Genomic DNA, 16,983 nt, shown 5'->3' on the forward strand with positions numbered 1-16,983 from the left:
GGAGATCAATTTGCACTGCCAAGTAGGCAGTTTAGCAGCAACCCTATCTACCATCGGCTGCATATTGCTTTTGCATAGATGGCTGGTTGAAAGAGGGACACCCAGGTTTTGGATGGGATGAGCATCCACAGGGAAGAACTTCATTGATAATGTTGATGTCTTCCTCAGAACAACATATGGGGATAGCAGCACACTTGTTCAAATTAGCTCTCAAGCCTGATGTCGCACCAAAAAAATCAAGGATGGCCAAATGTGCATGAATATCTTGCCGAGTTGGCGACAAGAAAACGACTGCGTCATCTGCATAAAGGGAGCAACGATGAAGGATCGATCCATGTCACGTAGGATCAATGATGACTGTATCATCGGCCAAGGTAAGCAGATGGGCTAGGGTGTCCGTGATCAAAATGAACAATAAGGGGGATATAGAATCCTCTTGCTTCAAACCCCTGACGTGAACAATTGTAGGCCCGGGCATAGAGTTGAGGAGAACTTTGGTTGTCAAAGGGCCGAAGATTGCTTTGATCCAACCGTACCAACGAGGTCCAAAGCCCCATGCCCTTAGCACCTCTAAGAGGAAGGCCCAGCTAACCGAATCAAACGCTTTGGATATATCAAGTTTTAATAGGATGTTTGGCCACTTGATTCTCTTTAGCAGCTTCACAGTGGCATGAACTAGCTTGAAGTTGTCATGAATGGAGCGCCCGGCGATGAAAGTGCTCTAGCTAGCCGTGATGAGTGAATTTAGCCGAGGAGCGAGCCGAATGGCCATAGCCTTGGTTATTATCTTGTCTATACTGTGTATAAAGCTAATGGGCGGAAGTCTGAGGCAGATGTGGCTTGTTCCTTCTTCCGCGACAATGTGATCAAAGCATTATTCAGGCACGCTAAACCCCCACGATCACCAATGTTGAAAGCGTTGATCGCAAGAAGAACGTTGTTCTTAATGATCGGCCAAGCACCCAATAGAATTCAACGGTGAACCCTTCGGGTCCCGGGGCTTTGTTGAGGGGCATGCCTTTGATAGCATCCTCAATTTCCTCCCCAGTGAAAAGAGAGTCTAGTGAACTCAAGTCTATGAGTGAAATCCTAAGCTCCGGAGGTTGATGGAAAAATCTCTCACCGGAGCCACCCCCAAGATGGAGTTGAAATGAGAAAACAACGCTTCCTCCATAGCCGAGGGGGAGGAAGCTAGACCGACCAGCGTGGACAGGGAGGTGATGTGTCTCCTCCTCGCATGGAACTTAGCAAAGGAGTGAAATAGTCGGGTGTCTGCATCGCCATCCCACAGCTAGACGATTCTAGAACGACTCCTCACGATAGTGCATTTGAGGGAGGACAAGCCGAGGCAAAGTAGCTTGAGATGCTTGCGAAGGTCAACTTCAGCAGGCGTGAGCGGCCTATCTTCCTGGGCCATCTCCAGACGAGTGATCACCTCTCGAGCAAGAAGAAGCTGCTCCTTGATATTGCTAATAGCTCTGCTATTCCACCTTTGTAGCTCCTTGCAACGCGCGTAAGCAGAATGTGTAGTTGCACCAGGGAGGCTTAGATTGCTCATCTGAACTCAGCGACCAACCTCTATCAACAGATTGAAGAAAACCCGACATCTTGACCTAGAATGACTCGAATTGGAAATGTCGTCGGCTTTGAGAGAGCACTGAAGTTGAGAGGAGCAATAGGCTATGATCTGAGCAATCGGAGGACAACGCTTGTATGAAGCTGTCTGGAAAGGCCATGTCCCACTCTGCGGACACCCAAGCTCGGTCAAGACACACCAGAGTGGGGATGACCCTCTCATTAGACCAAGTGTAACGTCTACCGAAAAGATGCAAATCCTTCAATTCGTGGCCGGAAATGAATCGCTGGAATCTTGAAATTGAACGGACGTTGAGGTTGGAATTGTTCTTGTCCGTGGCAGAGGTAATCATATTGAAATCACCTATAAGCAACGACGGTCCAGGACATAGCGAGCTCGGCTAAAAAGGAATCTCTCAAATTATCCTTGTTAGGCCCATACACTACGGTTAAGTGAAAAACACCGGTCATCTTTGAAGAGATGTGAAAGGTGATAGAGTAAAGCTGTACCTGGACTGCACATAGGGAGAGAGGATATTGACAAGCAACCAAAATGCCCCCGAGTGTCTGCTATTATTTCTCATATGGCACAGTGCATTGCAGCACAGCAGCGCCAAGTTGAACTGGAAGTATTGCATCCTAGTCTAATACTTGAATTGTCGTTTCACTGGAAGTATTGCATCCTAGTCTAATACTTGAATTGTCGTTTCTTAATACGGTGGTCATAATCAGGGGGAAAATCCCAGCAGGTGACCTGATTTCTGCCCCCTGGCCCTAATCCAACAGGTTTAGGGGTTAGGTCCACATTCAAATTTGATTATTGAAATATCCACTATTATTCATTATATTTTCATCTATCTTTCATATAATTTTCAATATCTTGCTAATGTCCACCGTTTTTCATAACTATTTCACGAAATTCGAATTATTTTTATAAAAATCAAATCGTAGTTAAAAAATATCGTCCATTAAATTCTGATAACTGGCTATTACCTAAAACAGGCCAGGTGCAAAAAATTATTTAAAGTGGAAATTCGAATCCCAGGATTATAGTTAAATTTCTCTCTCTCTTTTTTTCACAGAAGCTGCATCGGCTTGCCAATTGTTTGGCACCGGGAGAAGAACACAAACAAGCCCCTTTACGATGCACGACATAGTCAGAATGGGAAAAGCTATGAGCTCGTTGTAAATGATCTCTCCTGGCCTCTTTAACTAGCCAAAGGATTTAGCAAATCTGGGTAGACCTCAGGAGCTTTTCATCCAGTGAGTATAAATGCACCTTCACTTCACCGCACCACACTTCTTTCATATATACTCCGCACTACTTTATCCAAAGGGTTAGGCAATAATAAGTTAAATAACAGGCAACTTGGTCAGACCATATATTCTCCTGACCAATAGTGATCCATGATATTTCCAAACAGAGAGAAAAGAGGCAGTGCTGAAACGTCTACATTTCTCTTCGAGGGCAAATACTTAGTATTTGGTGCATGACAAGGCAGTGATGTGACCTATGAACTCAAAGTCATGGTCTTCTGGATAATATCAAACAACCCTCCAAAATATACTTGCAAGTATTTGCATTTTCGAATAGAAAAAGTGGATGAAATTTCAGAACAGCTCCCCAAGCTCCTTTTTTAAATAGAAAAAAGGTTTCTTGTGCCTCTCCTCCTCTGATCTTTATCTCTAAATAATCCTTTAGCTAGGTACTCATTTTGTTCAGAAATAGTTAGGTTGAGTTTTCGAAGTTAAATTTTGATTAAATTTTTTTATAAAATATATTATTTATAGCTACAAAACTTATATATTGTGAAACTATTTTTAATTATAAATCTAGTTGTATAATTTTTATATACTAAATATTCTTATAAATTGATTAAATATTAGACAAAATAAAAAAAATTATTTTTTCAAAAAAAAGTACATCCAAACAAAGTACTTACTATCCTAGAAGGTAGGTCTGAGGGCAGGCAATAAGAGATGAAAGGTGGTTAGACTATCTCCATGATAGAATTTTTGTTTTCTTCAGCGCTTCAACGATTTTTCTTCATAGTTTTCGTTACGAAGGGATTCTCAAGGTTATCCCTTTCAGGACGGTATTATCTCTCCTTTCACTTCACGATTCCTCTCGAAAGGAAGTTGTTGGAGATGAGAGAAAATAAAGAGAATAAGAAAAAAAAAGAAATCAGAAAGAGAATGAAATGAAGAAAATATGATTGAAGAGTAAGAGACAAATCCTGACAGAGAAAGGCCTACCACATCTTTCCCTACCCCTCCTCAGTCCTCGTTTCTCTCTAGCCTGTGAAAACTGAAAAGAGAGGAAGGCTCATAGGACATGTTCAAAAGGAAACAAGATCTTCTTTGCGGTACAGTAGTGAATGAAACTCCGAGGGGTATTCGACTTGCTAGTGTGGGAGAAGACAAACAAGAAAGGAAACAACGGCCTACCATATGGTATTTTATATATGACCTTTCTCTAGTCTTCTGTCACACATGAACACATGCTGCATGCATATCTGAACCTGGCTCACTAGTCTCTCCTTGTAGTTGAGCTCCACTCACTCTCATGGTGCAAGGTGAGGAAAGTTCTTGGGGGATGGCAAGTGATCATGGTAGAGCTGTACCATTCAGCCAAGCACTTGCGTATGGAATCCAAGGCCATGCTCTTGCTGCTCCGCCTTCCAACTTCTTGTACTGCTTTGCCACTCTCTACTCTATCCCTCTGCTATTTCTCTCTTGCAACTACTAGTACATGCAAAGACAACACTGCTAAAGCTCTTTTCCACCTGCTAATTTTCATTTTTCAAGTCCTTCAGTTGCTTTAGAATATTGTTTCCTCTCTCCTCTCTCTAACTATCTTTATAACAAACTCTCCTATGTGTGTGTGTCCAGAACTTCCTCTCATTGGATTACACCTCTTCCCACAAACCAAATAGTTTCTTAATGCCTAAGTCCTCGATCCTGTAAGTGATCTGCTTACCTTCCTGCTGATCCTTTTAGCCCTCATCCTTATCTGTACACCTCTGACCCTCACTTTCAGTCATTGCCTTTACATTCTTGAAAAGTTTAGTTTTTGTCTGCTTTGCCTTGTATTGCATATGCCACCATTGGTGCTGAACTCTGTGCACTACTGCTTGGTCCAGGGAGTCGCAACCCGCAGCTGCTGCTTGTTTTGGTGAGTTGGAGGAGGCCCTTATCCATGGCATCAGTACTGATGTTGATCCTAGCATGATCGCAGGTGATCTGCACACCAAGTGTAAGACTGCCTTTTCTCTAAACCTCTCTTTTTCTCCAAACCTTACCACATGTGAGAAGAGGTTCTTCTTTGCTTCCCTCCCCACATCACTGTAGCTTTAGAGTTTCTGGTTATATTTGTGGCTGTTGAATTTTGGTCGTTAATTTTTATAATAATTTTTTAGCTTCTTATCACATTAAAAAATAAAAAAACTCATCTCGATCAGCTTCTAGTTATTTCAACAATAATCGCTTTCTCACCTAGCTAAAAGCAAAAAAACCAGAACAAAAGCCAAATACGTAGATAGTTTCTGATTTTTTTAAAAAAAACCAGAAACCTATCCAAATCAGGCCATATATAGGCACAGCATGTCTTGGCTTTTGCCATGACAAGCACAGTTACGAGCCATGATCAGATGCAACTGGGAGGCAGCATAAATTGTGTGATCCCACAGCTCCCTATACCTCACTTCTCTCTTCTATGTTTGTCTATATTTTTGCAACCTCTTGGAGGGGAAGAGAGAGAGAGACTGACACCAAAAGAAGAAAAAAAAGGCGATTGGCAAGGCCTTTAATTCCATTTGTATGCATGCAGCAGCAGGATATCTAGCAGCTAGGCCCCCCACACTGGAGATCTTCCCTTCATGGCCAATGAGTCATCTACAGCAGCCATACAGTGTAAGTACTGGTTCTCTTCGCTCATTCACAGTCTCCTACAGTTCCTTGCTGACCCCAACAGCAAAAAGATGTTCTTGGTTAATTAACTGCTCACTGCCTTCCCCTGCCTGCTCCTCTTGTTTCTTTGATTAATTGCTGCACAGGGGAACTCGAGGTCAGTAGGGAGCACCTCTGATTCGAGCTCAGCTCAGAACACAACGCCACAGGCCGAGTTGGTGTCCCCAGTGAGCGTGAGGGCCTACTCTGGGCAGCAGCAGGAGGTTCTGATGGTGACGGTTGATGATTACAACTACGAGCAAGGACTTGGAGCTGCAGCAGCCTCTGCGCCAATCTTTCAGCAGTATGCAGGAGGCCAAGAAAAGGTAATAGTGACATTTGGCCGTGTTTTTGGATTAACATTTTGAAGAAATTATCAATTAAACCTTTCAGTGAAAACCAGAGCATATGTTACTGTCGGGATCCATTCTAAAATACTTCATTTTTAGATTCTTAAATCTCTAGACATGCCTTCGAATAGAGAGGTCATGGTTGTTTCTTGAGTGTAAAATCTTGTGTTTCTGGAACGATAGGAGATTAGGTAAATATATCATCTGGTCGAGGTTGTTCCGAGACCAAAAAAAAAAGGAGAGAGACAATAAATAATGACTGTAGCATGCTACTGTTTCTTCTCCCTACTTGGGATGGTAGAAGAAACATGGTAACCTCATTGAACTGTACCTTGGTAAAACAACAAAAGTAGTAACACATGCTCTTCCGACGGCTTATGTCGTTGAGCTAATGGAAATACTGTGGGAAGGAGGGACAAACAGGTAAACAGCTGCTAGCTAAAAGTAAGAGTAGTTACACCCAACAGGATTTTTAGCTCCCATATACTTACTTTCTTGATGTTGAATAGGATCTTACTGTATAACTAGCATTGTACACTGTTCTAAGCCTACCTTTTTGGTGTGCTGGTGCAGAACAAGCATGTCTCCACAAGAAAAGATGGCAAGCCGTTAGATGCCAAGGTGTGATTGCATTTGGTAACTATTTATTGCTTGCATGATCCTTCATTTTTGCCATACTTTTGCTAATATTGTTCTAATTTTTTAGACCGAAAGGAGATTAGCTCAAAACAGAGAAGCTGCAAGAAAGAGTAGGCTGAGAAAAAAGGTGCAAAACAAAACAGAAGAATGTTTAGGTTAACTGAAACCACGTTCAAAGATCTAACTAAGAAACAATCTTACTTTTGAAGGCTTATGTGCAGCAGTTAGAGACAAGTCGGATTAGACTTCAGCAAATTGAGCAAGATCTACAGAGAGCACCTTCACAGGTTCCAATTATTTAGAAGCCTAAGAAGATCAAAGCATTTTTTATTGTTTACGTAGTGTTGTCATGTGCTATAATACTAAAATGATTTCAGGGCCTGTTCGCTGGAGGATGCAGGACAACGAGTTCTGGTAACCATCTCATTCAGCGCCTTGGTACAAGCCTCGCCGCTTAACCATCTCATGTTCAAGAAATTGTGCATGTAATAATGCAGGCGCTGTGATGTTCGACATGGAGTACGCCAGATGGTTAGAGGACGATAGCAAGCACATGACGGAGCTCCAGGGCGTGCTGCAGGCCCAACTTATCGACGCAAACCTTGGGGCAATTGTTGAAGACTGCATGCAGCACTACAATGAGCTGTTCCACCTGAGGGCTGTGCTTGCAAGGACCGACGTGTTCCACCTCATGACTGGCATGTGGGCAACGTTGGCTGAGCGATGCTTCCTCTGGATGGGCGGGTTCCGGCCTTCTGAAATCCTCAAGGTGTTGAATGCGAACGCACCATTTTCTTTTTAGGGAAAGACACCTTTTGTTTTCCAAACCAACAGCACCATTATTAGGGCAATGTTAATTGCTGAGTCTTCTTCTCTGGGGTTTGTGATCAGATGCTGATACCTCAGCTTGATCCACTTACGGAGCAGCAGCTAGTAGGGATGTGCAACCTGCAACAGTCTTCGGAGCAGGCTGAGGAGGCGCTTATGCAGGGGCTTCAGCAGCTGCACCAGTCGCTGGCGGATGCGGTGGGCGCTGGTGCTCTCAATGATGCTGCAAATGTTGCCAACTACACTGCTCTCATGGCCCTAGCACTTGACAGGCTCGACTCCCTCGAGAGCTTTTATCGTCAGGTCAGTAATTACTCTTTTATGGGCTGTGCAACCTTGAATCCATTGCGGCCTGACTAACCCCATTCTTTACTATGAATAGTTAAAAATAGTTAACTAGTTTAAAACAAAATGCTTCAGTCGCAGAAGAACAATAGTTAAAAATACAATTAGTTGAAGATAAAATTTAATCATAGGTAACTATATATTTGTATGTCAACAACGAGTTCCCTCACGGTGTATATAGTTGCTTTTCTTTCTGGACAGCAGAAAGCTATATAATGATCTAAGATGTAACATGACCAACGCTGTGTGATCAACCCTCTAGAACATGCAGATAAACATCATTACCACTTTCCAGCATGCATAATTAGAGTCTGTTTGGAGAGGCCAAACCAAATAGTCTGAGCTGGTTTTTGGAAAACTGAAAAATTGGTTTCTAACGAGATTTAACTAAAAACTGAGAAGCTAGTTGAGATGAGTTCTTCTGATTTTTATTGTGCTGAGAAGTTAAAAATTTATTACAAAAGCTAATAGCAAAAAAGTCATCAGCCAAAAATCAGAAATCAGAAAACAGAAAAGCCAAAAGCCTCAGATTAACCAAACATGCCTTTAATCTATTATAAACTAAAGCAAGCTAATGTTTGTGGTACAAGTTATTTGATGTTTTCTCGAGGAATTGGTAGGGTCTAGGAGAAGCAAGGTTCTGTTTTATCACATATAAAATAAATGTTTACTCATAGACAAGCACATATCCCTTTCTATGTAAAGCCAAAGGAGGAATATGATGGCCACCTTATTGGTTTCTTCTTATAAACTAGTCTATGCGCCCTGCTCCTATTTCTGGCCATATCTCTTTGCTCTCCTGTTTTCCCCTGGTAGTTCAACAGATGCACGGGCATATCAAAACAGCACTTTAAGAGATGACGGAGAGGAGACTTGAATTGAAGTAGGAGAGTTCTGCTTCATCAAAGGATTAGAAAATAAGTGATATTATAACGTTTTCTTTTCTCAAAAATTGAACAAAAGGAGATTGTGACCACCAATTACAGCATTTATCCTTTGCTTTTTAAGATATGTTCGATTGTGTGGTTTGTAGATAAACATTTGTGGAAGAGGGAACAGAGAGGTAATATTTGGAACAATTTAGCCTTCCAAAAGAGCTTAGGTAGGCGAAACCATGAGAACGCTTATAATCAGGACAGGTACTATGATAATATCAAATGGCCAAGTAGTCTATAGAAGAAAAGTTGACATTGGATATCTAGACAATGCAATGGCAGGACGCTTTCGCCTTGTCCATGTTTAGCGCACGAACACTCGCATTGGACCTCGTTCTTGTCACGGGATGCTGTAGCTGCCAATCATTGCGTTCTTGAACGTGACGTTCAGAGACTGCTACCGTCACATTTCATCTGAACTTGCCGATTATCCAAATGTGAAATTATGTAACATCTCGTTTTTTTCATTATGCAAGTGCAGGCTGATAATCTGAGGCAGCAAACCTTGCACCACATGCGTCGGATTCTGACCACTCGTCAGACAGCTCGGTGCCTCCTCTCTATCGGGGAGTATCATCGCCGCCTGCGCGTCCTCAGCTCCGTCTGGGTTTCCCGTCCGCGCGAGTAAGATCGAATCATCTTCTCCTTGAACTCAATAGCACACTCTGTCAAATCACATCTCATTCTTGGCATGTGATCTTTCACAGAAACTTCGTTGCCGCAGAGAATGTGAGCCCTACCGGGACCGAGCAAGTTATCCATCCGTACCATCAAAGCCAAAATTCTGGCTTCTGAACGTTCACCAGGAGGGTGCCGATTTTGCCATCCTCGTCAGCGGTGAGGAGGCGGCAAATGGTAATGTCCTGTCATTAACATATTCATTGAGAACGGAACATCAATGCATCACTAGCAAAAAAGAGGGCAGAAATGTTGTAGCCTTGTAGGCCAAGGGAAGGAGTTGGGATGGCTCTCTTCACTTGCTTTTGTTCCGCTGGCTCTTGAACTGAATGAAAGGTTAGCACTCCTGAAAAATTCGGTGCAAAGCGAAGGGATTAAAGGAAACCTCGAGCAGGTGGAACGTCGACGTGCTGCGTTGATGCGTGGTGTAGTTAATACCTTCTGAGAATTGGGCAAAGAGAATTAAACAATCCGGGCGGACCCCACGAGTGCACGACAAGGCCGCATGAATCGAATCGTATCCAATACGCATAAGATCAGAACAAAATTGCCCAAACAAACGCTATGCCTTAGGAAAGAAAAGTGCCTATTCTTGACCCTTGATACGTAGTAGGAGTCACGATGGCATTATTTTACCCTGTTCCCGTGTACGATGGTGTGCAACGTGTCGAAGGGAGCAACCATGTGCGGCCGTATATATTTGTTATTGCACGCTGTACACCTGATGGAAAGTGACCGTCCGGAACTCGCTACGACTCGGTTAGATCATTGAACGGACCAGAACTACTACTACGCTGCAAAACGTGACCCGACGTAGGTAAAGCTGACCCAAGGCATGGCGTGGAAGAAACCGCACCGCGTTGAAAATAGAGTAGACGGATAATTTTAGTTTATTCTATATAGTTTTTTCGATGAATTTAATTAAAATGAGTTACATATAAATTAAAAAGTACGTAAAAAAATAAAAAATTTAAGCTATAGAAGACTACTGTTTTGTGGTCACATACCAAGATCTATCGGCCTGACGGCCCGCTCCAAGTCCAAAGTTCCAACCGCCCCAGTGCTGGTCTGCATCTGCAAGGACGTAACCCATTCCAGCTGCCGGTCCAATCGAAACGGCCCGACCAGATCCTCAACTTAGTGTCCGGCCCAATACGACGCCGTCGCACAGTCCCACTTGGCCCGCCTAACTTCCTCAACCAGGCCAAGCTGACACGACTCCGCGTTCAGGTCTCCGCGCGCAAGTCTCCTCATTTTCTGGTGAGCTTTACAGGAAAGATTGCGTTAGAACTCGAACTCGAGATATTTAACTTTAATATTACTAAGTTATTGGACTCGTTTACATACGAGTGTCAGTCAGAAACTGTGGGAGACGACCGATGTGTATGACGCGCAACGCGCTGGATAGGCGGGCGTACGAGCCAGAGACGAAACACAGGATTTCTGGGAGCAGAGTAGTAGAGATTGAGTAATATGGGATGGGTAATTTCTGCGAAATTTAGAAAAAATCTGTAGGACTTGAGACAGAACATCTTAGCTAGTGTTGGTGCGAGAATCACTACATATTTTTTAAAGTAATAGAGATATTAAACTGCATGTACTAGCTCAACTGAAAATCTAAATAGATGGAAAAAGTCAAGCAATTCACAACCTCTCCCCATCCGTGCGTTTCGCCCGATCCCTACCGCGGTTGCCCCTGCCACGCACCGCTGCCTTTGCCCACGCATCTCGGCGAGCTAGCCGCGTTCCGCCCTGCGCTCGGGCGGCCAAAACTGCCATTCGTTCGTTCGCTCGTCAATGCACGCGGGATCGATCGGTCCGCCTCGTCGTGTTTGATCCGTTTGAGGGATCGGAGCCAGACAAGCCCGGTCTGGCTGCATTGAACTGCCGATCGAGCAGCCCGATGGTGACCACACCACAACGACGACGACCCGCGCACCCGCGGATAGTAGACTTCGAGTTTGACATGCATGTTGCTCGTCGTCGCCCGATCGGCGATCGCCTGCTGGCTTTCATCACTCCATTTTTCGTCGGTCGTCCGGCCCCCAACATATGCCACTCCTGCACACGGTATTGTGACCTCCACTTCGGAAAAGGAGTCCCACCCATGACCCCGGGCATATCCGTAGTGTAGGTAGCTCACCAAATTAGATCGCCCCACTTCTAAGATGGACTCGATCGGCGCGGGCCCTTTTTACATGGACACGGTAAAACTAGCTCAAGGCTGGTGCTACGAACATTTTCTTCTCACTCGTACATGCACTCATGTCAAAGGAGCTGACTGTTTTGTGGCGTGAGCGCGGCATGATGGCGTGACGCGCGCCCTTGATGACTTGTTCTAACTAAAGCGGTTAAAGTTGCACCTGATACATGCGTCGACAGTGACGACCGATGACTTGAATATTTGGCGCCTCCTCATGATGAAAAACCATGTTCAAAATAACATGGACTTTCGACCAGCCCAGTCGAGTTGATCGGCGACGATGGCGGTTAATGTTAGTGGGTCCGGAATGCGTACGTGGTACTCACGATGTCAGTTTGATATAAGTAGGGATCAAGCTAGCTCCGCAATCATATCTATCCTACAAGCTAAAGAAATACAGTGTCTATGATTTACGCACATACGAATGCTCCGCATAGTTTTATGCTGCAGCAGCAGCAGAAGTAAATAAATCGGTGGCCTCATTGAAATGGAACTCCCCCATGTACTGCGCTTAAGTGCATGTAACACGCGCATACCGAAAATATGAATACAGTGGGAACTATCCTGTGTATACGATTTACACACGTACAAATGCTTTTCGTGGTATTATCAGTAGACGTGTGATAGGAGCACGCTCGTGAGTATGTGAGTATTGCGTGTGTGCCTAACCTTGTAATCAAAAAAGAAAAAGAAAATATGAATATAGTACAATAGAGAATATGCTACTCCAATATGATATATGGACTACATACGTATATATAGCCTTGTTGAAAAGGGACAGAACTTCACCTTCTATACCTCTAGCATGAATCTACTACTGCTTATTCATCTGCAGTATAAAGTGGGGTTTTACCAACTCTAGCCGGATTGGTAGTTGAATTGTCACACGTTTTCTTGAAGTTAGCTTGCTAGCTAGTCCTTGAAATTGACTCCCACTACATTCCCCAAACCTTGCTGTAGTTCCTCTAAAAAAAAAAAAACCTAGTACTTCCTCCCTTGTAGCATTGCAAGCTAACCACATAGTCGTAGTGACTACCCACCCCAGGCACGGCCGGGCCATCGTGCTCTAGGCATCACTGGCTGATGCCCAGATTATGTATGCAACGCCCCCATTCACACACAAGCACACGCACTCCCCAGCCGCTTGGCTTGCTAACCTTGTGCGTCGACTAGACGTACCCGAGCTAGCCTTCCGAGCTCCAAAGGGACACGCCGCGGCCGCACGCTCAAAAGGAACATGATATAAGGCGGTGCACCAGCCTCTCCCTCTCCCGGCCGCATCCCCCGTTTCTTCCTGGCCGTGATACGCACGCCTTGACATAGACGACCTGTGCATCTCCGTCCCTCTCCTTTCTTCTTCTCCACACCACCAGACCCTAGATATAAAGCAGCACGCGCGCGCTCCAGGAAGGGGCAGATCATCTATGGTGTTGAGGGCTTGCGCAATGGAGGGAGCGGCAGGCTTCGGCGTGCAGTTCTTCGAGTGGCTGAAACCGATCGGTTCATCGCCGCCGTCCTCCTCGTCGAGGTCCTTGTCCCTCTCGACGCCATCGATCGACCGGTCACTCGGCGAAGGCCATGAACGAGATACCATGCTGTGCTTGCCACTTCTTGGTAGGCTCGAGGAGAAGGCGGCTACCGATCCTGGCCAGAGCCCTGTCAAAGAAGAGGTTAGCAATATTACTGCCGCCGGCCCGCAAGAAGATCAGGCCAGTGTTGAGCTGAACATCGGCTTGCCGTCGAGCGGTTGGTATAGCTCTGAAGAAACGCCCATGGACGAGGAAGATGAGGAAGAGGATTCGGAGAAGGAGGAGGAGAAGCCAAGGCAGCACGAGAGGTGCAAGGTTGAAGCAGGAGAGCAAGTGCACGGTGAGATGGTGGAGTCCGTGGAGGTATCAGACAGCATACGTGTCGGTGGGGAGGAGAACATGATCGAGGGCGTCATCGGCAGCTGCGGCCGGCGGTATTGGATCCCGACGCCGGCGCAGATACTCCTCGGCCCGGTGCAGTTCATCTGCCATGTCTGCAGCAAGACATTCAACAGATACAACAACATGCAGGTGATTCATCTTTATCATCTCATCCTGTCTAATTTGTGCGCACGGTTTCGATTATGTGTTATCTTTTCTATGCATCCTCTACCGACTTGGAGTTTCTTCTAGAACTCATCTTTTCTGTTTGTAATTGTATCGGATGCTTTCAAGTACTGATCGTGCTACTTGACTTCATTTAACTAATCGTTAACACTCATCATTCTTTGCATCTAAATTACGCCAGCTGGGCATTTTAGTGATCATATATGTTACGTTTGTGCCATCAATTGGGAAAAGTAGCATGCGTTTATTCTTGCATGCTCTAGAATATGTAGAGCCCGGCAAGTGCTTATATACGTGCTTTAAAATCTAAATGAGAACTACACAGATACTAAAGCACATGTGAACCTTGTAAGCTGAAAAGAACTTGCAAGAAGGCATCATGTATGCACGATATATATACACCGACAAAATGCTTCTCCCTTCGCTGGCATCTTCAATGACCTAGCAAGTGTTTCATGTGTGCCCGCAGGGAATCAAATGCAGAAAAAGAAGTGGTAACTAATTAAACCACAACAGCACTATGCCGACATATACTAGCACTTCGATTCACACACATTTTCCCTCCATTCTCCAACATGATGTGACAAGGATAAACACGTACATTGTAGTGCCAAGAACATATTCCTCGTTTACTTCACACTGATTATTGAACTCAATTTTTTGCCACGCCATCCTCAACGTCGATGCATGTTGTCTTGTGCTGCTGCATACAGATGCACATGTGGGGCCACGGGCGAGAGTACCGGAAGGGCCCGGAGTCGCTCAAGGGCACGCAGGCGGAGACTCTGGTGCTGCTGAAGCTGCCGTGCTACTGCTGCGCGCCAGGGTGCCGCAACAGCGTGGCGCACCCACGCGCGCGGCCGCTCAAGGACTTCCGCACGCTGCAGACGCACTACAAGCGCAAGCACGGGGACAAGCGCTTCGGCTGCCGCCGCTGCGGCAAGCCCTTCGCCGTCAAGGGCGACTGGCGCACGCACGAGAAGAACTGCGGCAAGCGTTGGTTCTGCGCCTGCGGCTCCGATTTCAAGCACAAGCGATCCCTCAACGACCACGTCCGGTCCTTCGGTGGCGGACACTTCCCCGTTGCCGTCCCTGACCAGGCGGCCGCCATCACTGTGCCGCCACGGCCCTGCAAAGAGCGCATCATACGCTTCGATCAGCGCCATGGAGCACATGCATGACGGATTAACAGGTATAGAGACCATTGGAAAAGGATGAGTACGTACTACTTAGACCTATACGTACGCGTACATGCATAGAAAATATGAAGAGGTTGCCTCGGAGGCTGTGAAGTAGGTGAATTTTCTTCTGAAGGAGAGGAGCTGCAGAGACTGTTATGATTATGGCTTAGTTGTCTCTAGCTCAATTTGCAAAGGGAGAAAATTTTTCAGCTTCACATGCTAATATTTGGCAGCCATGTATCAATATTTGCATGACTCACATTTATTAAGTAGTTGTTAACATCTCATGGATCGGTCAATATTACATGTGGAACTTGATCATTTGCAAAATTACCGTGTATTTATCTTATTTCAACATGGGACATATATTTCTCATGCATGTGCTTAGTTGTAACTTGTTTCTTCTATATATACTAGTGGAATAACCCGTGAAATTTGAAAAGTACGGCTGTATTCGCTATATAACGGTAATACATATGATTACTGCAGTTATATGTGCTACAAACTACATATAATAACTCTATACTAGTTAAACTACTATAGAAAGTGTCTTCACTGTTGGCTCTAAATTAAAGTGGCTTTCACTGTTGGTTTTGCATCCGGCAGTGATTGGTCAACAATGAATGAGATCGGCAGTGAAAGTCACGCCTTAATCACTACCGGTTGTACAACCGACAATGAAAGTGGTTCTGGGAGCCAAAAAAAGGAAACGATCGAGTCGGCTCAGCTGCCGCTGCCGCGCTAGCTCGGCCTTGCTCTGCCCTGCATAAGAAAACGCGGCGGCACGAAGACTGCCACAACAACACACACGGTCACGCCTTGCTTGTTGCCGCAGCCCGTGCCCTGCATGGTGAAGACCGTCATCAATTGTTTTGTCCAAATGGGTCATGCCTATTGGACCGACCTGAGGTACGACACTGTAGGTACGGCACAGCCCAAGTCGAGCTGGACTAGGTCGGCATGGCACGAAGCCATGGGTCGTGCCTGGGTCGAGCGTGTGGCACAGCTGGCCAGCACAGCACGGCCTGGCTGAGTCGGGCTGGCACATGCATGGCACGACTGGCACGCCTCGGCCCGACTAGGTTTGACCCGACATGTCTCGAAGAATATATTGTACTATTTTTTCCTTCTAATAGATATATTTTTAATGAGGTAACTAATCAATCAAGCTCATTTTTATCTATTTTCTATAATTTCTTGATTTTTTAAATTTATAGCTATTTTTAGTTTTTCCTATTTTTGGAGTGCTGGTGGACCGACCGAACCGGTTGTGCACCGTGCTCAGCCGGGCCTACCAAGCCGCTAGGCCACAACCGTGCCCAGGTCGGCCCGACATGGCACGGTGGCTGACGTGTCGTGCCATGGGCCGAGGGTGCAACACGCGGGCCGACACGGACACAACTAATTACAGTAAACGGGCCTATCGGGCTATGCTGTAGTTGGGATGTGGCTAGCTGGACCAGTGTCGGGCCGGCCTGACAGACCCATTTGGATAGCACTAGTCATGAATAAGAGGTAGCAGATGATGTTGAACGTCGGTCGGAGCTCCTCGCTATAGAAGGAATGGTACTCAAGGGTGTCGCTGCCCCTTCTTGACGAAGACCACGAGCATGGATAGCGCCACGTTGAAGATCTCGGTGGCCACAGTGAGCCAGCGTTTGGTCCTGTCACGCTCTACACCCTCGAGGCACATGCCGCGGGCACCGCTCTTGGTCACCCACATCCACCCACTGCCATGGGCTGCTAGCTCTGTCGCTCTTGGTTACCTGCATCCGCTCGTCACTGCTGTCGCACCTTGGTCAAATGCCCCCCATCTTTGGACCCGCAATGGTGGTGATGCCGATGAAGGTAAGGGTCTGGTGGCGCCCTTGGACACCCCTCCCTTGGTGTAGCCGCACGATGCACCGGCCTCCAAACCCCCCTTTCCATCCTTGCCACTGCCACCGCCCGCTATCTCTTACATGGTCGGATCCTCACCGTGGATCTCGTGAGGGGAGGAGGAGGAGGAGGCCGATGGGGACGCCGATGGGGGAGGAGATCAGGAGGAGGAGGAGGAGGAGGAGTGGCGTGGGCGTGGGGTGGGAGATGGGTGAGAGAGATAGAGAAAGAGAGAGAGGGAGGCAAATATAGCGGCCACACGATGAGAGAGAGAGAGAGAGAGAGAGAGAGACGAATGTGAGTATTGCGAGCCAAACCGGATTGAAG

General features: G+C 45.9%; 2 protein-coding genes across 5 annotated transcripts; both read left to right on the top strand.

The window, feature by feature from the left end:
* The first annotated feature begins 3,931 nt into the window (after nt 1-3,931).
* LOC133883864 (transcription factor TGAL5-like) lies at nt 3,932-9,682 on the top strand. Of its 4 annotated transcripts, none has more exons than XM_062323250.1 (13): nt 3,932-4,029; nt 4,123-4,266; nt 4,719-4,831; nt 5,408-5,487; nt 5,631-5,849; nt 6,447-6,494; nt 6,580-6,639; nt 6,722-6,799; nt 6,890-6,926; nt 7,010-7,281; nt 7,404-7,643; nt 9,102-9,244; nt 9,328-9,682. In XM_062323250.1, exons 2-13 carry the CDS (start codon nt 4,142-4,144, stop codon nt 9,413-9,415), a joined length of 1,503 nt encoding a protein of 500 aa, XP_062179234.1. In that variant the 5' UTR covers nt 3,932-4,029; nt 4,123-4,141; the 3' UTR covers nt 9,416-9,682. The 4 variants fall into 4 exon arrangements, with proteins under 4 accessions (XP_062179234.1, XP_062179233.1, XP_062179235.1 ...); XM_062323249.1 differs by having other exon boundaries at nt 3,933-4,029; nt 5,405-5,487; XM_062323251.1 differs by lacking the exons at nt 3,932-4,029; nt 4,123-4,266 and adding an exon at nt 4,386-4,538 and having other exon boundaries at nt 5,405-5,487.
* A 2,834-nt stretch (nt 9,683-12,516) lies between these two features.
* LOC133885711 (protein TRANSPARENT TESTA 1-like) lies at nt 12,517-15,108 on the top strand. Its single transcript, XM_062325445.1, has 2 exons — nt 12,517-13,561; nt 14,311-15,108. The coding sequence occupies exons 1-2, from the start codon at nt 12,926-12,928 to the stop codon at nt 14,776-14,778; spliced, it is 1,104 nt and encodes a 367-aa protein (XP_062181429.1). The 5' UTR covers nt 12,517-12,925; the 3' UTR covers nt 14,779-15,108.
* Nucleotides 15,109-16,983: the final 1,875 nt, after the last annotated feature.

This window comes from Phragmites australis, chromosome 11 (assembly GCF_958298935.1).
Source record: "Phragmites australis chromosome 11, lpPhrAust1.1, whole genome shotgun sequence".
In the NCBI taxonomy this organism is placed as follows: Eukaryota; Viridiplantae; Streptophyta; class Magnoliopsida; order Poales; family Poaceae; genus Phragmites; species Phragmites australis.